Raw genomic sequence first — 18,530 nt, 5'->3', positions numbered from 1 at the left:
TTTCCTGGTGCAGGCCATTTACTTTTTGCCTGCCAGGATTCAACAACTGGGGGGTTGGTGGGGGAAAGGACTATATACTTTCTTTTATTTGTTTGCCTATTCTTATAGTTTGATTCATAAGTTGCCAAGCAAAGAGGAAGCCTCCTTCACTTCTTCACCGGTTTCTCCTAGACTCAGTTCCTGATTAGATTTATCAACGTTGATTCAACACCTACTCTAGTATTGGATATAGCAGTGTAAGAGTTTTAAACTAGTGAGTGGTAAGCCTGGGCTTAAATCTGGGTCTCCTGAAACCAGGTCTAGTGCTTTTGACACCATACTGGCCTGTTTTGTGGGGCTATTATTGCCAAGTAAGGAAGTGAAAGAAATTATGCATTCTTACTTAAATCTACAAAAAGATAATGCAGGAAGTACTAAAATTATTAGTTTTACCAAATGTACTACATACGTTGTTAACAATGGGGTAAATTGGGTGAGGGGTATACTGGAATTTTATGTACTATCTTTTAAACTTCTGTACATATAAAATACTCCAAAATAAAAAACAAGTCACTAAGTCTAGGCCACCTTTTGGGAAAAGGGGTTAAGCTCCACTTCCTGGAGGGGGTAGTATCTACATATATATAATGTTCTCTTCTTCCCAACTTCAAGCCACAGATCAATAACAACTTCCTCCTTTTTTTTTTTAAAGTTAATTTATGTATTTATTTATTTTGAGAGAGAGAGAAAGAGGAAGAGAGCAACAATTTGGGGCAGAGAGAGAGAGGGAGAGAGAGAGAATCCTAAGCAGGTTGTGCACTGCCAGTGCAGAGCCTGACGGCCTCAAACACACGAACTGTGAGATCATGACCTGAGCTAAAACCGAATCCCATAGTTAACTGACTGAGCCACCCAAGTGCCCTGGCCACAACTTCCTCCTTAAATAAATTTGTTTACAGTATATATTGATATCTTATTTTCCTAAGCTCTTGTGGCATTTAATGTTCAGTGCAAGGAAGGAAAATTAACACAATATTAATCTCACCACTCATATTGGTAAACAAATGAGAAAGAGTGATAAGATCCAGTGCTGGGGAGGCTATGGGAAAATGAGCATGTTCATGCAAGTTTTTTAGTGAGATGTACTTCTCATTGCATAAAATTCACCTTTTTAAAGTGTAGGTAGTTTTTAGTATATTCACAAAGTTGTACAACCATCTCCGTCAGCTGATTGTAGAATATCTTCATCACTCCCTCCAAAACTGGGTGTCCATTACCAGTCATTCCCCATTTTCCCCCGCTGCCTAGTCCTTTATAACTACTAATTTACTTTCTGTCTGTATGGATTTGCCTACTCTGGACATTTTTATGTAAATGACATCATACAATGTGTTACCTTTGCGTCTGGAATGTTTTATTTCACATAATGTTTCAAAGTTCATTCATGTTGTAGTAAGTATCATACTTAGCCCCATTTTATGACGGAATAATATTCCATTCTATGTATACACCACATTTCGTCCATTCATGAGATGATGGACTTTTAGGTTGTTTTATTGTTTGGCTATTATTAATAATGCTGCCCTGAGAACTTGTATACACATTTTGTGCACACATATGTTTTTCTCTTGGGTGTATACCTATGCATGAAAATTGTTGGATCATGTAACTCTATATTTATTTGAGAAATTGCTGAATTGTTTTTTAAAGGAGCTATACCATTTCATACTTCAGCCAACAATATGTGCGTGTTCTAGTTTTTCCACATCCTTGTCAATACTTGTATTGTCTGTCTTTTTGAAGCTAGCTGTGCTACATGGGTATGAAATGGTATCTCATTGTGGTTTTGATTTACCTTTCCCTAATGACTAACGATGTTGAGCATCTTTTTATGTGCTCACTGGCCATTTGTATATCTTATTTGGAGAAATTTCTGTTCATATCTTTGTGCATTTAAAAAGTTGAGTTATTTGGTTTAAATATAATTTATTGTCAAGTTAGCTAACATACAGTGTATACAGTGTGCTCTTGGCTTCGGGAGTATATTGCCATGATTCATCAATTACATACAACACCCAGTGCTCATCCCAACAACTGCCCTCCTCAATGCCCAGCACCCATTTTCCCCTCCCCCTGAACCCCCCATTAACCCTCAGTTTGTTCTCTATATTTGAGTCTCCTATGGTTTGTGTCTTTCTCTGTTTGAAACTATTTTTTTTTCACCCCTTCCTTTCCCCTATGGTCTTCTGTTAAGTTTCTCAAATTCCACATATCAGTGAAAACATCTGATATCTGTCTTTCTCTGAATGACTTATTTCACTTACCATAATACCCTCCAGTTCCATCCATGTCATTGAAAAGACCAACATTTCATTCTTTCTCATTGTCAGGTAGTATTCCATTGTGTATGTGTGTGTGTGTGTGTGTGTGTGTGTGTGTATGTATATGTATATATATGTATATATATATATACATACATATACATACACACACCACATCTTCTTTATCCATTCACCAGTTGATGGACATTTAGGCTCTTTCCATAACTTGGCTATTGTTGATAGTGTGATAGTACTGCTATAAACATTGGGGGTACATGTGCCCCTATGAATCAGCACTGCTGTATCCTTTGGATAAATTCCTAGTAGTGCTATTGTTGGGTCATAGGGTAATACTATTTTTAATTTTTTTGAGGAACCTCCACACTGTTTTCCAGAGCGGCTGCACAAGTTTGCATTCCCAACAGTGCAAGAAGTTTCCCGTCTCTCCACAACCTCACCAACATCTGTTGTTTCCTGAGTTGTTCATTTTAGCCACTCTGACTGGTGTGAGGTGGTATCTCATTGTGGTTTTGGTTTGTATTTCCCTGATGATGAGCGATGTTGAGCATCTTTTCATGTGTCTGTTGGCCATCTGGATGTCTTCTTTGGAAAAGTGTCTATTTATGTCTTCTGCCCATTTCTTCACTAGATTATTTGGTTTCTGGGTGTTGAGTTTGGTAAGTTCTTTATAGATTTTGGATATTAACCCTTTATCTGATATGTCATTTGCAAATATCTTCTTCCATTCCATCAGTTGCCTTTTACTTTTGTTGATTGTTTCCTTTGCAGTGAAGAAGCTTTTCATCTTGATGAGATCCCAAAAGTTCATTTTTGCTTTTATTTCCCTTACCTTCAGAGACGTGTTGAGCAAGAAATTGCTGCAGCTGAGGTCAAAGAGGTTGTTGCCTGTTTTCTCCTTTAGGATTTTGATGGTTTCTGTCTCACACTTAGGTCTTTCATCCATTTAGAGTTTATTTTTGTGTAGGGTATAAGAGAGTGGTCTAGTTTCATTCTCCTGCATATTGCTGTCCAGTTTTCCCACCACCATTTGCTGAAGAGACTGCCTTTTTTCTATTGTATACGCTTTCCTGATTTGTCAAAGATTAGTTGGTCATACATTTGTGGGTCCAATTCTGGGTTCTCTATTCTATTCCATTGGTCTTTGTGTCTGTTTTTGTGCCAGTACCATACCATCTTGATGATTACAGCTTTGTAGTACAGGCTAAAGTTCGGGATTGTGGTGCCTCCAGCTTTGGTTTTCTTTTTCAACATTACTTTGGCTATCCAGGGTCTTTTGTAGTTCCATACAAATCTTACAGTTATTTGTTCTATTTCTGAGAAGAATGTTGGTACAATTTTGATTGTGATTGCATTGAATGTGTAGATTGCTTTGGGTAGTAACAATATTTTAGCAATATTTGTTCTTCCAATCCATGAGCATGGAATGCTTTTCCATTTCTTTGTGTCTCCTTAAGTTGTTTCATAAGTTTTGTTTTTTTCCTCAATATATGAAATTTATTGTCAAATTGGTTTCCATACAACACCCAGTGCTCATCCCAAAAGGTGCCCTCCTCAATACCCATCACCCACCCTCCCCTCCCTCCCACCCCCCATCAACCCTCAGTTTGTTCTCAGTTTTTAAGAGTCTCTTATGCTTTGTTTCATAAGTTTTCTATAGTTTTCAGCATACAGATCTTTTACTTCTTTGGTTAGGTATTTTACGGTTCTTGGTGCAATTCTAAATGGGACCGATTCCTTGATTTCTCTTTCTGTGGCTTCATTATTAATGTACAGAAATGCAACCTATTTCCGTACAATGATTTTATATCCTGCGACTTTGCTGAATTCATGTATCAGTTCTAGCAGTTTTTTGGTGGAATCTTTCAGGTTTTCCATATAAAGTATCATGTCATCCGTGAAAAGTGAAAGTTTGACATCTTCTTTGCCAATTTGGATGCGTTTTATTTCATTTTGTTGTCTGATTGCTGAGGCAAGGACTTCCAACACTATGTTAAACAACTGTGGTGAGAGTAGACATCCCAGTCTCAGGGAAAGCTCTCAGTTTTTCCCCATTGAGGATGATATTAGCTGTGGGCCTTTCATATATGGCTTTTGTGATGTTAAGGTATGTTCCTTCTATCCCGACTTTCTTGAGGGTTTTTATTAAGAAAGGATGCTGCATTTTTTCAAATGTTTTTTCTGCATCTATTGATAGGATCATATGGTTCTTATCCTTTCTTCTATTGATGTGTTGAATCATACTGGTTGATTTGCAAATATTGAAGCAGCCCTGCAGCCCAGGAGTAAATCCCACTTGGTCATGGTGAATATTTTTTTTTATGTACTGTTAAATTCGATTTGCTAGTATCATGTTGAGAATTTTTGCATCCATGTTCATCTGGGATATTGGCCAGTAATTCTTGTTTTTAGTGGGATCTCTGTCTGGTTTGGGAATCAAGGTAATGATGGCTTCATAGAATGAGTCTGGAAGCTTTCCTTCTGTTTCTATTTTTTGGAACAGCTTGATAAGGATAGGTATTAACTCTACTTTAAACGTCTGGTAGAATTCCCTGGGAATCCATCTGGCTCAGAACTCTTATTTGTTGGGGAATTTTTGATAATTGATTAAATCTCTGGGTCTGTTCAAATTTTCTATTTCTACCCATTTGAGTTTTGGTAGTGTGTGATGTCTAGGAATTTGTCCATTTCTTCCAGATTGTCCAGTTTGTTGGCATATAATTTTTCATTGTATTCTCTAATAATCGTTTGTATTTCTGTGGTGTTGGTTGTGATCTCTCCTCTTCCATTTGTGATTTTATCTATTTGGGTTCTCTCTTTTCTTTTTAAGAAGTCTGGTTAGGGGCTTATAAAATTTATTTATTCTTTAAAAAAAAACTCAGCTCTTAGATTCATTGATCTGTTCTTTTTTTTTTTTCTCTATATTGTTTATTTTTGCTCTAATCTTTATTATTCCTCATCTTCTGCTGGCCTTGGGGTTTCTTTGCTGTTTTGCTTCTAGTTCCTTTAGGTGTGCTGTTAGATTTTATATTGGGATTTTCCTTGTTTCTCGATATAGCCCTGGATTGTAATGTATTTTCCTCTTAGGACTGCCTTTACTGCATCATAAAATGTTTGGACGTCATATTTTCATTTTCATTTGTTTCATATATTTTTAAATTTCTTCTTTAATTTCCTGGTTGACCTATTCATTGCTTAGTAGGATGTTCTTTAACTTCCATGGATTTGGAGGCTTCCCAAATTGTTTTCTTGTGGTTAATTTCAAGTTTCATAACATTGTGATCCTGAAAATATGCATGGTATGATCTCAATCCTTTTATATTTATTGAGGGCTACTTTGTGACTCTGTATGTGACCTATTTTTGGAGAATGTTCCATATGCACTTGAAAAGAATGTGTATTATGTTACTGTTGGAGGGAAGTTCTGAATATATCTGTCAAGTCCATATGGTCCAGTGTATCATTTAAAGTCATTGTTTCTTTATTGATTTTATGCCTAGATGGTTGTTGTAAGTGGAGTATTAAAGTCACCTGCAATTACCATATTATTATCCTTAAGATTGCTTATATTTGTGATTGATTTATATATTTGGATTCCCTCAAATTGGGGGCATAAACATTTACAACTGTTAGCTCTTCTTGATGGATGGACCCCTTAATTATGACACAATGCCCTCCTCAATCTTGTTACAGTCTTTAGTTTAAAATCTAGTTTGTCTTGGGGCGCCTAGGTGGCTCAGTCAGTTAAACGTCCGGCTTTGGCTCAGGTCATGATCTCACAGTTTGTGAGTTTGAGCGCTGTTGTTGGGCTCTGTGCTGACAGCTCAGAGCCTGGAGCCTGCTTCAGATTCTGTGTCTCCCTCTCTCTCTCTGCCTCTCCCCCGCTTATGCTCTGTCTCTCTCTCTCTCAAAAATAAATAAACATTAAAAAAAATCTAGTTTGTCTTATATAAATATGGTTACTCAGCTTTCTTTTGACTTCTAATAGCATGATCAATGGTTCTCCATCTCCCAACTTTCAATCTGCAGGTGTCTTTAGGTCTAAATCTGCAAGTCTAAAAGGAATCTCCTAGAGGCAGCATATGATGGATCTTATTTATTTATTTATTTACTTATTTATTTATTTAAATCCATTCTGATACACTATGTCCTTTGATTGGGGCATTTAGCCCATTTGCATTCAGAGTGTTTATTGAATGATATGGATTTAGTGTCATTGTGTTATCTGTAGGTTTCATGATTATGGTGATGTCTCTAGTCCTTTGTAGCATTTCACTCACAGAGTCCCCATTAGCATCTTCTGCAGGGCTGGTTTAGTGGTCATGAACTCCTTCAGTTTTTGTTTGGGAAAGCCTTTATCTCTCTTATATTATGAATGGCAGCCTTGCTGGATAAAGGATTTTTAGCTGCATATTTTTCCTATTCAGCACATTGAATATTTCCTGCCACTTGCTCTGGCCTGCCACATTTCAGTGGACCGGGCTTCTATTATCCTCATGTGTCTACACCTGGATTAAGGACCATTGTCCCAAACTGCTTTCAGAATTCTCTCTCTATCTTTGTATTTTGCCAGTTTCACTGTGATATGCCATGGTGACGACCTGTTCTTGTTGATTCTGAAGGGAGTTTTCTGTGCCTCTTGGACTTGGATGTATGCTTCCTTCCTCAGATTACGGAAGTTCTCAGCTATAATTTCCTCAAATAAACCTGCCCCTTTCTCTCTTTCTTCTTCTTCTGGACCTCCTATGATATGTATATTATTACATTTCATTGAATCGCTTAAGTCTCTAATTTTCCCCCTATGGTCTAGTATTTTACTATCTCTCTTTTTTTTCCAGCTTCATTATTTTCCATAATTTTTAAATTTCATTTACTTTCCCCTTTGCTTCCTCCATCGTTGCTGCCATTGCATATAGCTTATTTTGCATTTCATTTACAGCACTTCTTAATTCGCTTTGACTATTTCTTAGGTCCTTGATCTCTGTGGCAATAGATTCTCTGCTGCCTTCTAGGCTTTTTTCAAGCCCAGTTATTAGTCTTGTGACTATTATACTAAATTCTTGTTCAAATATATTGTTTATATCTGTTTTCAGCAATTCTCTGGCTGTCATTTCTTCCTGAAATTTCTTTTGAGAACAATTCTTCTGTGTAATCATTTTGGCTAGTTGTCTGTCTTTTACATGATTTAATAGCTTGTTATGTGTTGTGCACCTGAGAGTACTACTGTATTAAAAAGGGGTCATACACTCTCCAGGGCCTTGCCTTTAAGGAAGTATTTTTAGAGTGTGTTGCATGCTCTCTGCTGTTGTGACTCTGGTTGCCTTATCTCCCTACTCGTAGTGGCAGTTTTGACCTTCCACCAGGTGTGCGTTGATTTGTTCACTGAAGTAACTCTACAAAAAAATTGATAAAGGGAGGGGGTGGAAGCAACCTTATCCTATGCAAAGAGAAATGACAGGGGCAGGGAGAAAATTACCAGGCAGAGATTCAGAGAAACTATACAGCTTAATCCAGACACAGAGAGAGGAAAATAAGGAAGGCGATACAGAAGAGGTGTAAAAAGAATAGATTAAAAATACCTGCTTAAACAAACCAACAACCAGAATAGAGAAGGGAAAGAAGATAAGAAAAGAAAAAGAAACCCACAACAACTACATATATATGTGTGTATATATATGTGTATATATATACATGTGTGTATATATATATATATATAGACCAAGAATCAAATCAGAAAATGAAAATCCCCTGGACCATTGTCTGATGATGCCTTGGAGCTGGTGGCTGTTCTGGTCTGGAGGAGGGGCCTTCTGGTTCAGTCAATGTCAATCTCTCTCCAGTAGACAGGCAGTTGCCAGGCACAGAGGGGCAGAGTTTGGTGTAAGAAGGTTCCATCTCCACTGGGGGTCTGCTGTCCTGTTTCTTGAAGCCCCACCATGTTGGTGACCTGGAGAAAAATGGCATACCTCAGTCTCTCCTCCCTAGACCAGGTGTTCCAAACCACACTGTTCAGGCAGTCCTCATACTGCCCCGTGGGCACAAGCAGGCTGGTTTGTCCCACTCCACAGTCTCATGTGCTCCCAGGTGCTCGCTGAGATTCTTAAAGGATTCCACTCCTCCCACCCCAGTTCTGGAGTAGTGCCACTCCACCCAACTGACAAAGGGCCTCTGGCTGGCACCTCAAGGGTCTTTTGTCTTTGGAGTGGCTATCTACCTTCTTCTCACTCAAGGGGAGGGGACTGCTCTCTCCGACTGGGCCTCTGAGTTGACTACTGAGCCAGGGGCTGGCTCCCCCTGCCCCCTAGGGTGGCTGTGGTCCAGGAAAAGTGGAGCCAACCCTGGATCATCACTCCTAATGCTGTTTGCACGTTAGAGACTGGCTCTCCATTTTTTTCCATACCCTAGTCCATGGTCTGGATAAGTTTTTCTCTTGTCCAAATACAATCCCGCACTTCCACAACCTTTCTTTCTCTTACTTTTGTCTCTCCACCGAAGAGGTTCCCCTTTAGTCTGTGCCTATGCTGCCTGTTTTATCTCTTTCAGTTTTCAAGCATGCACCTCTGTCCTGCCAAGCTGTCTCCATGGGCCCCTGGAGATGTTTCTGCCACTCTGTAGCCTGGATTCTTGGAATTCCAAGTCTTCTGGCCTCAATACTGCTGTGTTTGAGGGATGAGGGAATTTCAGCCCCCCCCCCCACTTCTCTATCATGTTGACTCCTCCCCCATTTGTGTTTTTAATGTTGAGTTGTAAGAGTTCTTGATATATTCTGGATAATAGACTCTTACCAGATACATGATCTACAAATATTTTTTCCCCATTTTGTGAACTTTTACTTTGATAGCATCGTTCAAAGCAGAAAAATCTTAAAATTTTGATGAAGTCTAATTTATTTTTTCTTTTATTGCTTGTATTTTTGGTATTATGTCTTAAAAATCACATAATCCAAGATCACAAAGATTTAAATGTATGTTTTCTTCCAGGAGTTTCATAGGTTTAGCTCTTACATTTAGGTCTTTGATTCATTTTGAATTAATTTTTTGCATGTGGGTTCAACTTAATTCTTTGCATGTGGATATCTAGTTGTCCCAGCACCATTTGTTGAAGAGCCATACACTATTTGCAGATATCTTATTTAGAAGCATTTCTCAAAATTAAAAATATACATTTCCTGTATTCCAGGAATCCTATCTCTAATTTCTGGAATACTGATGTGAATATATAAAGACATATATTCAAGGACATAAGTCACAGCATTGTTTAAATATAAAATATTGGATGCAATAAAGTGTCTTAAGTGAGTAATTGATAAGCAAATTGTGATATGTTTGTTTGGTGGAACACACTGTGTCTTAAATAGAATGAGGTTAAATTATATGTACTGGCTTTAAAATATACTATTATATTTTAGAAGCACCTGGGTGGCTCAGTCAGTTAAGGGTCCAACTCTTGATGTCGGCTCAGGTCATGATCTCATGGTCTGTGAATTCAAGCCCTGTGTTGGGTCTGCACTGACAGTCCGGAGCCTGGTTGGGACTCTCTCTCCCTCTTTCACTGCCCCTCCCCCCTTTCAAAATAAATCAATAAACTAAAAAAAATTTTAAAAAGATACTATTACATCTTATTGAGTTAAAAATATTTATTGAGTGATACTGTTTACCAGGCACAATGCAAAGTGCTTAAAAAGTATTGAATTAGTTTTTAAATAAAGTATTGACTCATAATACCCCTTTGAGATAGCTGTTATTACTATCGTATTTTACAAGTGAAGTAGCTGAAGTTGTGGCATTCAAGCAACTTGCCCAAAGTCATAGCTAGCAGACAAGGCAGCATATAAATGTCTGAATCTAGAGTTTGCACTTTAATGCATTAGTTACAAATTAATATGTATATGTATTATTTGGAAACAAAGGTTTTCATGAGCATAGTGACAGTCTGATGGAATAACCAGCAAATTATCCATGGTCAGATTGGAAAGATAGGAAGGAAAGGGGAACAAACATGTACTGAGAATCTATTATGTGTCTTTTATTATGCTATGGTCCTTACATAAATTGTCTCATTTAATCCTTATGACCTTGTTTTCAAGATGTAAGTTACATACCTATTTTACAAAATAAGACCCTAAGAATCTAAGTGTCCAGTTGCATAGCAGAAGGGAAAGTGAGGCTTTCCAGGTTTAAAGAGTAACCTAAGCAACAGTGTGGAGAGGGTAGAGAATGGAGTGGTTGAGTAGCCCGACTAGAGCTGAGGGTTCATTTGGGAAGAGAAGGAAAACAAAGCAGGATTAGTGGAGCCATACTATGAAGTGTGTTGAAGCCCAGACAGAGAACTGAGGAATGTTGACTTTGAAGAGGAGAGTGACAGATTGGTGAGGATGAGAATGCAGGCGGGAAATACATCATCTTTATACACTTCTTCACTGATTGACTTTGTTACAACTGCATATTATTTTCATAAGTAAAATTATTGAGATAAAAGTACTCAACAAGCATTTTGAGTTCTAACTAGGTATCAAAGTGTTGTTGATTCATGGTCATGCAAAGACCATCAAGAACATACTGTAGTCGAAGAAAAATAAGTTTATTAGCTTTTTGCAGCAAGGGAGGAAATATGCCTTTAGGAACATGGGGAATCCAATAGGAAGATGCTAGAAGGGATTTATTATATGATTTGGGTTTGTGTTAATTGACTTTGGGAAGAATGTAAAGAAATAGAGGTTTTCTCTGGATGCTGTCAGAAAGTGGAAGAAAATTCTATGATTAGGTATCTTTGTTTTTAAATTAAATTTTTAAAAAGTTTAAATCTTTATTTTTGAGAGAGAGAGAGGGAGGGAGAGAGAGTATGAGTGTGGGAGGGTCAGAGAGAGAGGGAGATACAGAATCTGAAGCAGGCTCCAGGCTCTGAACTATCAGCACGGAACCCAATGTGGTGCTCAAACTCATGGGCTGCAAGATCATGACATGAGCTGAAGTCAGATGCTTAACTGACTGAGCCAACCAGGTGCCCCTGTGATTAGGTATGTTAATTTTTATCTAGAAGGCAATTGGGCTGAAGCTTTACTGGGTAAAGAGGTGGCAGTCACTCATATTAGCCTAAAGAGGGGGATGTTTGGTCATTTTTTATAGTTGGGACTGTGTTCTTGATTTTGTCCGTGCTCAGACATAATTATGGAGTGGTCTTGTTTTGTCTTCATCTATCATGTTCACATAGTGACCTGGTTCGAGGTGGCATTCTGTGGAGTTGTTTATTTTCAACAGGTTTATACAGCAGGCTTGGCTGATAGTGCTAGGCCAGCTCCTGGCAGCACTAAGCCTTGAGTGATAATTGCCAGGCCAGTTCCCTGGTTCCAGGGGCTGCTTTCCTCTCTGTCACTGTGTGGTTGGGATCCACAAAGGAAAAAGGTAATTCCTGTCCTCAAGGAGCTTTCTTAGGAGTACACGTAAGTAAATAAATTATGCCACAACATGGTACATGCAATAATAGAACTGTTAAAAGCAACTTCAACAAATTATATTTTAGCTTGTATCTAAGTTTTATTTCAAACATACCACAAAGGAACTATATCTCTAAGAAAATTTGTTGGAAGAGTTCCTATTGGTCAAGAGAGTTTTGCCCCTCTCTTTTAATATAGAGAAACTGTGTTTAGATAAGCTTGTTGGACTAGGAATAAAAAATGAGTGTCTGTTGAAAATTATAGAAAGGTCTTGGGGAGCCTGGGTGGCTCATTCAGTTGGGCGTCCAACTTCAACTCAGGTCATGATCTCATGGTTCCTGAGTTAGAGTCCCATGTCAGACTCTGTGCAGACAGCTCAGAGTCTGGAGCCTACTTCGGATTCTGTGTCTTCCTCTCTCTTTGCTCCTCCCCTGACCATGCTGTCTCTCTCTCTCAAAAATAAATAAACATTAAAAAAATTATAGAAAGGTCTCATGGCTAGTTAAAAGCCACTGTACCTTTAATGTACATTAAACATGTGCAGTCTTTTTGTATATCAATTATACCTAAAAAAACTGAAAAAAATCACTGCACCTTTAATAATTTGGTAAAGGTCATTAGACTTGTCCTAAAACTGAAGGTGTATCTTTCAGGGAAGTCTAACTTCTCTCAGAAATTAATCCCATTTTATCACTCCAATTATGATAGGCTTTAGAAAAATTTAACTGCATATTGAATTACAGTGAATTTAGGTTTTAGTAGTCAGCATAGCTTTGTAAGCTGAGCACACTTCCAGTAGAAAAAGAAAGGCTTTTAATTACTGAGGGTAAGAACTAAAAGATTATTAAAAAAAAAAACTTTCACATCTCCAACTTACTCTTTACTGGAATTTGGAAGTATGGACATTTTTGGCTTAAGAATTTTGACTAATTCTCATTCTAAACAGGATGTTTCTCAGGGCAACTTTCATGTCCTTATTACGAAGACTATAAATCAGAGGATTAAAGAGAGGAGTCATTATTGAATATGCCACTGTCAGGATCTTCTGCATCAAAGTTGGGATGCCATATGTAGGACTCACATACATTACCATGACTGTCCCATAAAAAAGAGACACCACAACTAAATGAGAACCACAGGTGGCAAAAGCCTTTCTCCGGCCAGCTGCAGAAGGGACCTGAAAAACAGCTCTGAGCAACAAGGTATAGGATCGAAGAATGTACATAATAGTAAAAAAGAGAACAAGGGAGCTCTGAGTATAGAAAACAAATTCAGTAATGGGGGCTGGAGCACAAGACAGAGACATCAGTGGATCCATATCACACAGGAAATGATCAATGATATTGGATCCACAGAAGGGGAGTTGGGAGATGAAGAAAATGGGGATTGGGTAGCCAAGGAATCCAGTAAGCCAGCAGAGAGAGACCAGAATTCTACAGAGTTTCCCAGTCATGATGGTGGGGTAGTGCAGTGGGTGGCAGATGGCCAGGTACCGATCATAAGCCATTACTGCCAGGAAGAGACATTCAGTTGTGCCCAGGGAAAAGAAGAAGTAGAACTGGAGGAAGCAGGCAGAAAATGAAATGGTCTTGGTTTTGGAGAGAATGTTGGCTAACATGTTAGGAACTGTGGATGAAGCATACCAGATCTCAAGGAAGGCAAAATTTCCCAGCAGAAAGTACATTGGGGTATGCAGTCGTGGGTCCCATCTTATTGCGCAGATAATGGTTCCATTCCCCAGCAGCGTCAAGACATAAGCCACCAAAAAGAGTGAGAAGAGGAAAATCTGTATCTCCCAGCAACCAGGGAACCCCAGGAGAATAAACTCAGTCACAAGGTGAATGTGTGTTGCTGACCTGTTCATGGGTCTTAAACCTATGAAGAAGAAAAACATGAGGGTAACACAAGTTTCTTTGCTTCCTACATATCTCAAGAACTTAACTGAGAAGAGAACTTAAGCTCTACAGGAAAATATGAGATATTTTGAGACTAGATGGGAATAAATCTCACCTTATTTTGAATTGATTGTGGTTCTAAATCTTAGTTTTCTTTTGCTAGAATGCAGTGCAGCAAGAATTTTCCACATTAGTGGTACAATGTGAAAATTTTCTTTCTTTTTTGATTTCTTTGATCCCTAAGAAGACCTTTTGTGATTTTGGTTTGTTTTTCTAAAGCTGATTATGAATCTTCAATGAACAAACTCATCCATTTTCTCTTACTCAGCTTACCTTGTTAAAAAAAGATTTTGAGGACAGCTGGTGTGATATTGGGTTAAACCTTGGCAAAAGAACAAAATTAGTTGACTTACTCATGCAGATAAAACTTACTCCAGGACATTGGATTTTCAGGATAGTCTAATCAAGTGAATTAAAAGTCACAGACATCACCTTAGTCAAGATTCAATTGAAGATTGAATATACCACTGTCAGGATCTTCTGCATCAAAGTTGGGATGCCATATGTAGGACTCACATACATTATCATGACTGTCCCATAAAAAAGAGACACCACAACTAAATGAGAACCACAGGTGGCAAAGGCCTTTCTCCGGCTGTTCTTAAATTTTCCTTTAAAGATTTTCTTTTAAATGTTTTTTTAAATTTATTTTTGAATATATATAGAGAGAGTGCAAGCAGGGCAGGGGCAAAGAGAGAGGGGGACAGAGGATCCAAAGTGGGCTGTGCGCTGATAGCAGTGAGCCGCATGTGGGGCTCAAACCCACAAACCATGAGATCATGACCTGAACTGAAGTCAGATGCTCAACTGTCTGAGCCACCCAGGTGCCCATAAAGATTTTCTTTTAAAGTATCACAACAGTTCAGTGAAACACCTAAAAAAAATACAAAAGACCAACCATATCAAATATCTTTGCTCTAAAGAATAAGTAAGAATATTTTGAATTATTTCTATTTGCAAGTGTTTATTTTCATGTTTTTACACATACTATACAGAATGAACTGTCTTAGTTTTCATATTCAGATCCTACCTAGTTAAAATAAAGAAAATTATGTTTTCAGTGCAAAGTTTTAGTTCATTTAATAAATAATTTTGGATGATAAAAACAAAGGGATCTTAGATTGAATGGCATTTTTATCTGCAATTTTATCTGGTATAGTTAATTATGTTTTCTGAAAGGGAGAAGGCAATTTCAAATATTTGGATAGGCATGTACTCTTCAATAGTATTTAAGAATTGAACAAAAAGGTACCAAGTTTTGTGTTTAAACAACAGAGTAATCTTGCAATTAATTAATATTAGAAAGCACTGAGTAAGAATCTTAAAAATGGTAGTTTCAATATTGAGTTTTCTTGTTAAACTTGTCAAACCACTTGCCTTGTCTAGTGAAGGTCACTAGATATAACTGTCAGGAATGGAAGATAAAGAAATTTGAAAAGAAAATAAGAACAGAGAAGATCTGGACTTTAGTATCACTAGTCCTCTGTTGGTGGTTTTTAAGGAAGCACAAAAAGGAGGCTTGTGCACCCAAGTTCTAAAGTTGGACAGTTTTCTTTTTTTTTTTTTTAATTTTTTTTCAATGTTTATTTATTTTTGGGACAGAGAGAGACAGAGCATGAACGGGGGAGGGGCAGAGAGAGAGGGAAACACAGAATTGGAAACAGGCTCCAGGCTCTGAGCCATCAGCCCAGAGCCCGACGTGGGGCTCGAACTCCCGGACCGCGAGATCGTGACCTGGCTGAAGTCGGACGCTTAACCGACTGCGCCACCCAGGCGCCTCTTAAAGTTGGACAGTTTTCTAATCAATGTTGAACTTGAAATCCATTTGTTAACCACCTTCACTGGATAAGGTGCTCAGTGGACAATTCCCAGACTGTTATTTATGAAGCATAAATAAATCAATTTCCTGGTACAGGTCAGGAACTAAGTCCAGATTGACAGATTCAAACTAGGAATCAGAATCCTGAGATCTGTGCTTCATATATTCTTTCTGAAACAATGGGCCATGCCATGCCTTCTTAATTTGAATAACATTTCAGGATACTCTCCATTATAATCAACAACTTCACACTTAATTTCATTTTTTTCTGCAACTGTACCCTGTAAAATTTATTAGCAGAAACATTATTTTTCCTGTAGCCTTTGGTGAAGGTGTTGGTAAGTATAATAGGATAATCAAAGGGTTGGGAATGTAATTGAAAAGCCAGGGTAATCAATTTTTATTTTAACCACTGATGAAATAAACTGCATAAAGTTCTGTATCACTCTACCCTCTAAAGCCTCCAAAAGTACTTGCTGGGAATAGGTAGGGCATTAGAATGGTGTATTTACCATTTTATACCATTAAAAAAATGCCATTTTCACGTTTTTGGCATTTATAAATCATTATATGAGCTACAATCCTAGCTTTTCCATACCTCCTTTCTAACACAAGAAACTAACCAACCAATCAACTCAGCATTCTTGGATGGCCACCTCAAGAATAATAGTTTGATTAAATAGCTTCCTTCCAAATGTCCCTCGCTTGATACACTGTTTTCTCAGTTTGTGTTAGAGAAGAATATAACACCTAATTACTCTTGGAAAGTGAGATTATTTTAAGAAGATGGTCCTTAATAATAAAAAAATAATAGTGGGGAAAAATGGTCCAGATAATCTACTTTAACGTTTTGTTTTACAGATAAGCTTCACAGAGGGTGCATGAGTTTTTACCCAAGGAATGTAAATGTCACGTATTCATATATGGAATGTTCACACTGTACTACTACTGAGAAAAAATGACTAATCAGATTTACAGAGTAAAAGGCAGCCTGTAGTACATCACAGCAGTGGTTGTAATATGGACAATTAGTCCTTTTTTCTTACATACAATGATGGATTTCCTGGCTCAGCTTGGAAAAAGGGATGGACACAGAGGAGTTGAACATATAGGCATCTTCTCTTCACTGGCTTTGATGAGGAAAACTCCAGGTGAGGGCATTATATATGGTTCGCTGGACTTCCCTAATTTCTGGAGGCTCTAGAAGCGTATTCTCTACGCGTTTACTGAGATCTTGTAACATGTAAAGCTGTGTTTAATCTCAGGGATTAATCCCTCTCAGGGATTACTCTAAAACTTGAAGACGTCCTCATATTTCCCCTGGAGTGCATCCTCTTTCCAGTCTTTGAGGCTCATGCAGGTTTTGGTAGATTAGCTCCTAGTAGATTAGCTCTGTTGTGAAACAGAATCCAGGGGGAAATACTGAGTAAATTTCAGGATGCTTTCTATTGAAGAGATTGCATTCCACTAAAGAATCACCCTCAGGGGAGATAAGTGCAATAAATAAATGGAAAATTTGTCCATGATTTGAATTCTGAAACTGAGACATGTTTGTGAATAACTTTAAAGTTAAATTCACTATATTTTTCTGTAATGTAATGACCTGGTAGTCGGTACCAGATAGGAACTGCCTTGTGTGACTGAAATTCAAGATGGCAGAAGTCATTTAATTGACTAATCTAATCAAATTGTCAGTTTTCATTTTTATTTCATTTTCTGGTGGGCAATTTGAAATCAGTGCAAACACGAGAAGAAATTTTTTTATCATTAGTCTTTTGTTTTTCTTCTGAAAAAATAAAGGTTTCTTCTAAGGGCTCTTTTTTTAAAATTAATTTTTATTTTTTTTAAGATTTACATCCAAATTAGTTAGCATATAGTGAAACAATAATTTCAGGAGTAGATTTCTTAATGCCCCTTACCCATTTAGCCCATCCCCCCCTCCCACTACCCCTCCAACAACTCTCAGCTTGTTTTCCATATTTATGAGTCTCTTCTGTTTTGTCCCCCTCCCTGTTTTTATATTATTTTTGTTTCCCTTCCCTTATGTTCATCTGTTTTGTCTCTTCAAGTCCTCAAATGAGTGAAGTCATATGATTTTTGTCTTTCTCTGACTGACTAATTTCACTTAGCATAATACCCTCCAGTTCCATCCACATAGTTGCAAATGGCAAGATTTCATTCTTTTTGATTGCCAAGTAATACTCCATTGTGTGTATGTATACATATATGGTATATATATATATATATATATATATATATATATATATATATGCCACATCTTCTTTATCCATTCATCCATCGATGGACATTTGGGCTCTTTGCATACTTTGGCTATTGTTGATAGTGCTGCTATGTACATGGGGGTGCATGTGTCCCTTCGAAACAGCACACCTGTATCCCTTGGATAAATCCCTAGTAGTGCAATTGCTGGGTCATAATGTAGTTCTATTTTTAGTTTTTTGAGGAACCTCCATGCTGTTTTCCAGAGTGGCTGCACCAGCTTGCATTGCCACCAACGATGCAAAAGAGATCCTCTTTCTCCGCATCCTTGCCAACATCTGTTGTTGCCTGAGTTGTTAATGTTAGCTATCCTGACAGGTGTAAGGTGGTATCACTGAGGGCTCTTTTTAACCACTTCTTTAAAATATGATTCGTAGGAAAAGGTGACAGTGATGACAATGAGAAAATCTTGGGGTAGCTTTTAAGTGAACTTGATGTTCAGTGATACTCTACACCATTTCCCCACTGAGTATTCTTGGTTCCTTTGTTAAATATTAGCTGACCATATTTGTAAGGGTTTATTTCTTGGCTCTTATTCTGTTCTGTACGCTTCTGTGTCTATTTTTGTACCAATACCCTTACTGTTTTGATTATTACAACAGCTTTGCAGTATAGCTTGAAATCAGGAAGTGTGATGCCTCCAGCTTTGTTCTTCCTTGGGATTGCTTTGCATATTCAGGATCTTTTGTGGTTCCATTCAAATTTTAGGGTTTTTTTTCCTCTTT

The 18,530-nt window shown here is 37.8% G+C and overlaps 1 protein-coding gene across 1 annotated transcript; it reads right to left on the bottom strand.

Annotated features, from left to right (window-relative positions):
- Positions 1–12,664: 12,664 nt before the first annotated feature.
- LOC121031242 (olfactory receptor 11H4) lies at positions 12,665–13,645 on the bottom strand. Its single transcript, XM_040476432.1, has one exon. The coding sequence runs from the start codon at positions 13,643–13,645 to the stop codon at positions 12,665–12,667; it is 981 nt and encodes a 326-aa protein (XP_040332366.1).
- Between the last annotated feature and the right edge of the window lie 4,885 nt (positions 13,646–18,530).

This window comes from Herpailurus yagouaroundi, unplaced genomic scaffold (assembly GCF_014898765.1).
Source record: "Herpailurus yagouaroundi ecotype Mexico unplaced genomic scaffold, PumYag 141, whole genome shotgun sequence".
Lineage (NCBI taxonomy): Eukaryota > Metazoa > Chordata > Mammalia > Carnivora > Felidae > Herpailurus > Herpailurus yagouaroundi.
Note: the sequence above shows the minus strand (reverse complement) of the source record. Positions and strands in the feature narration are given on the sequence as shown.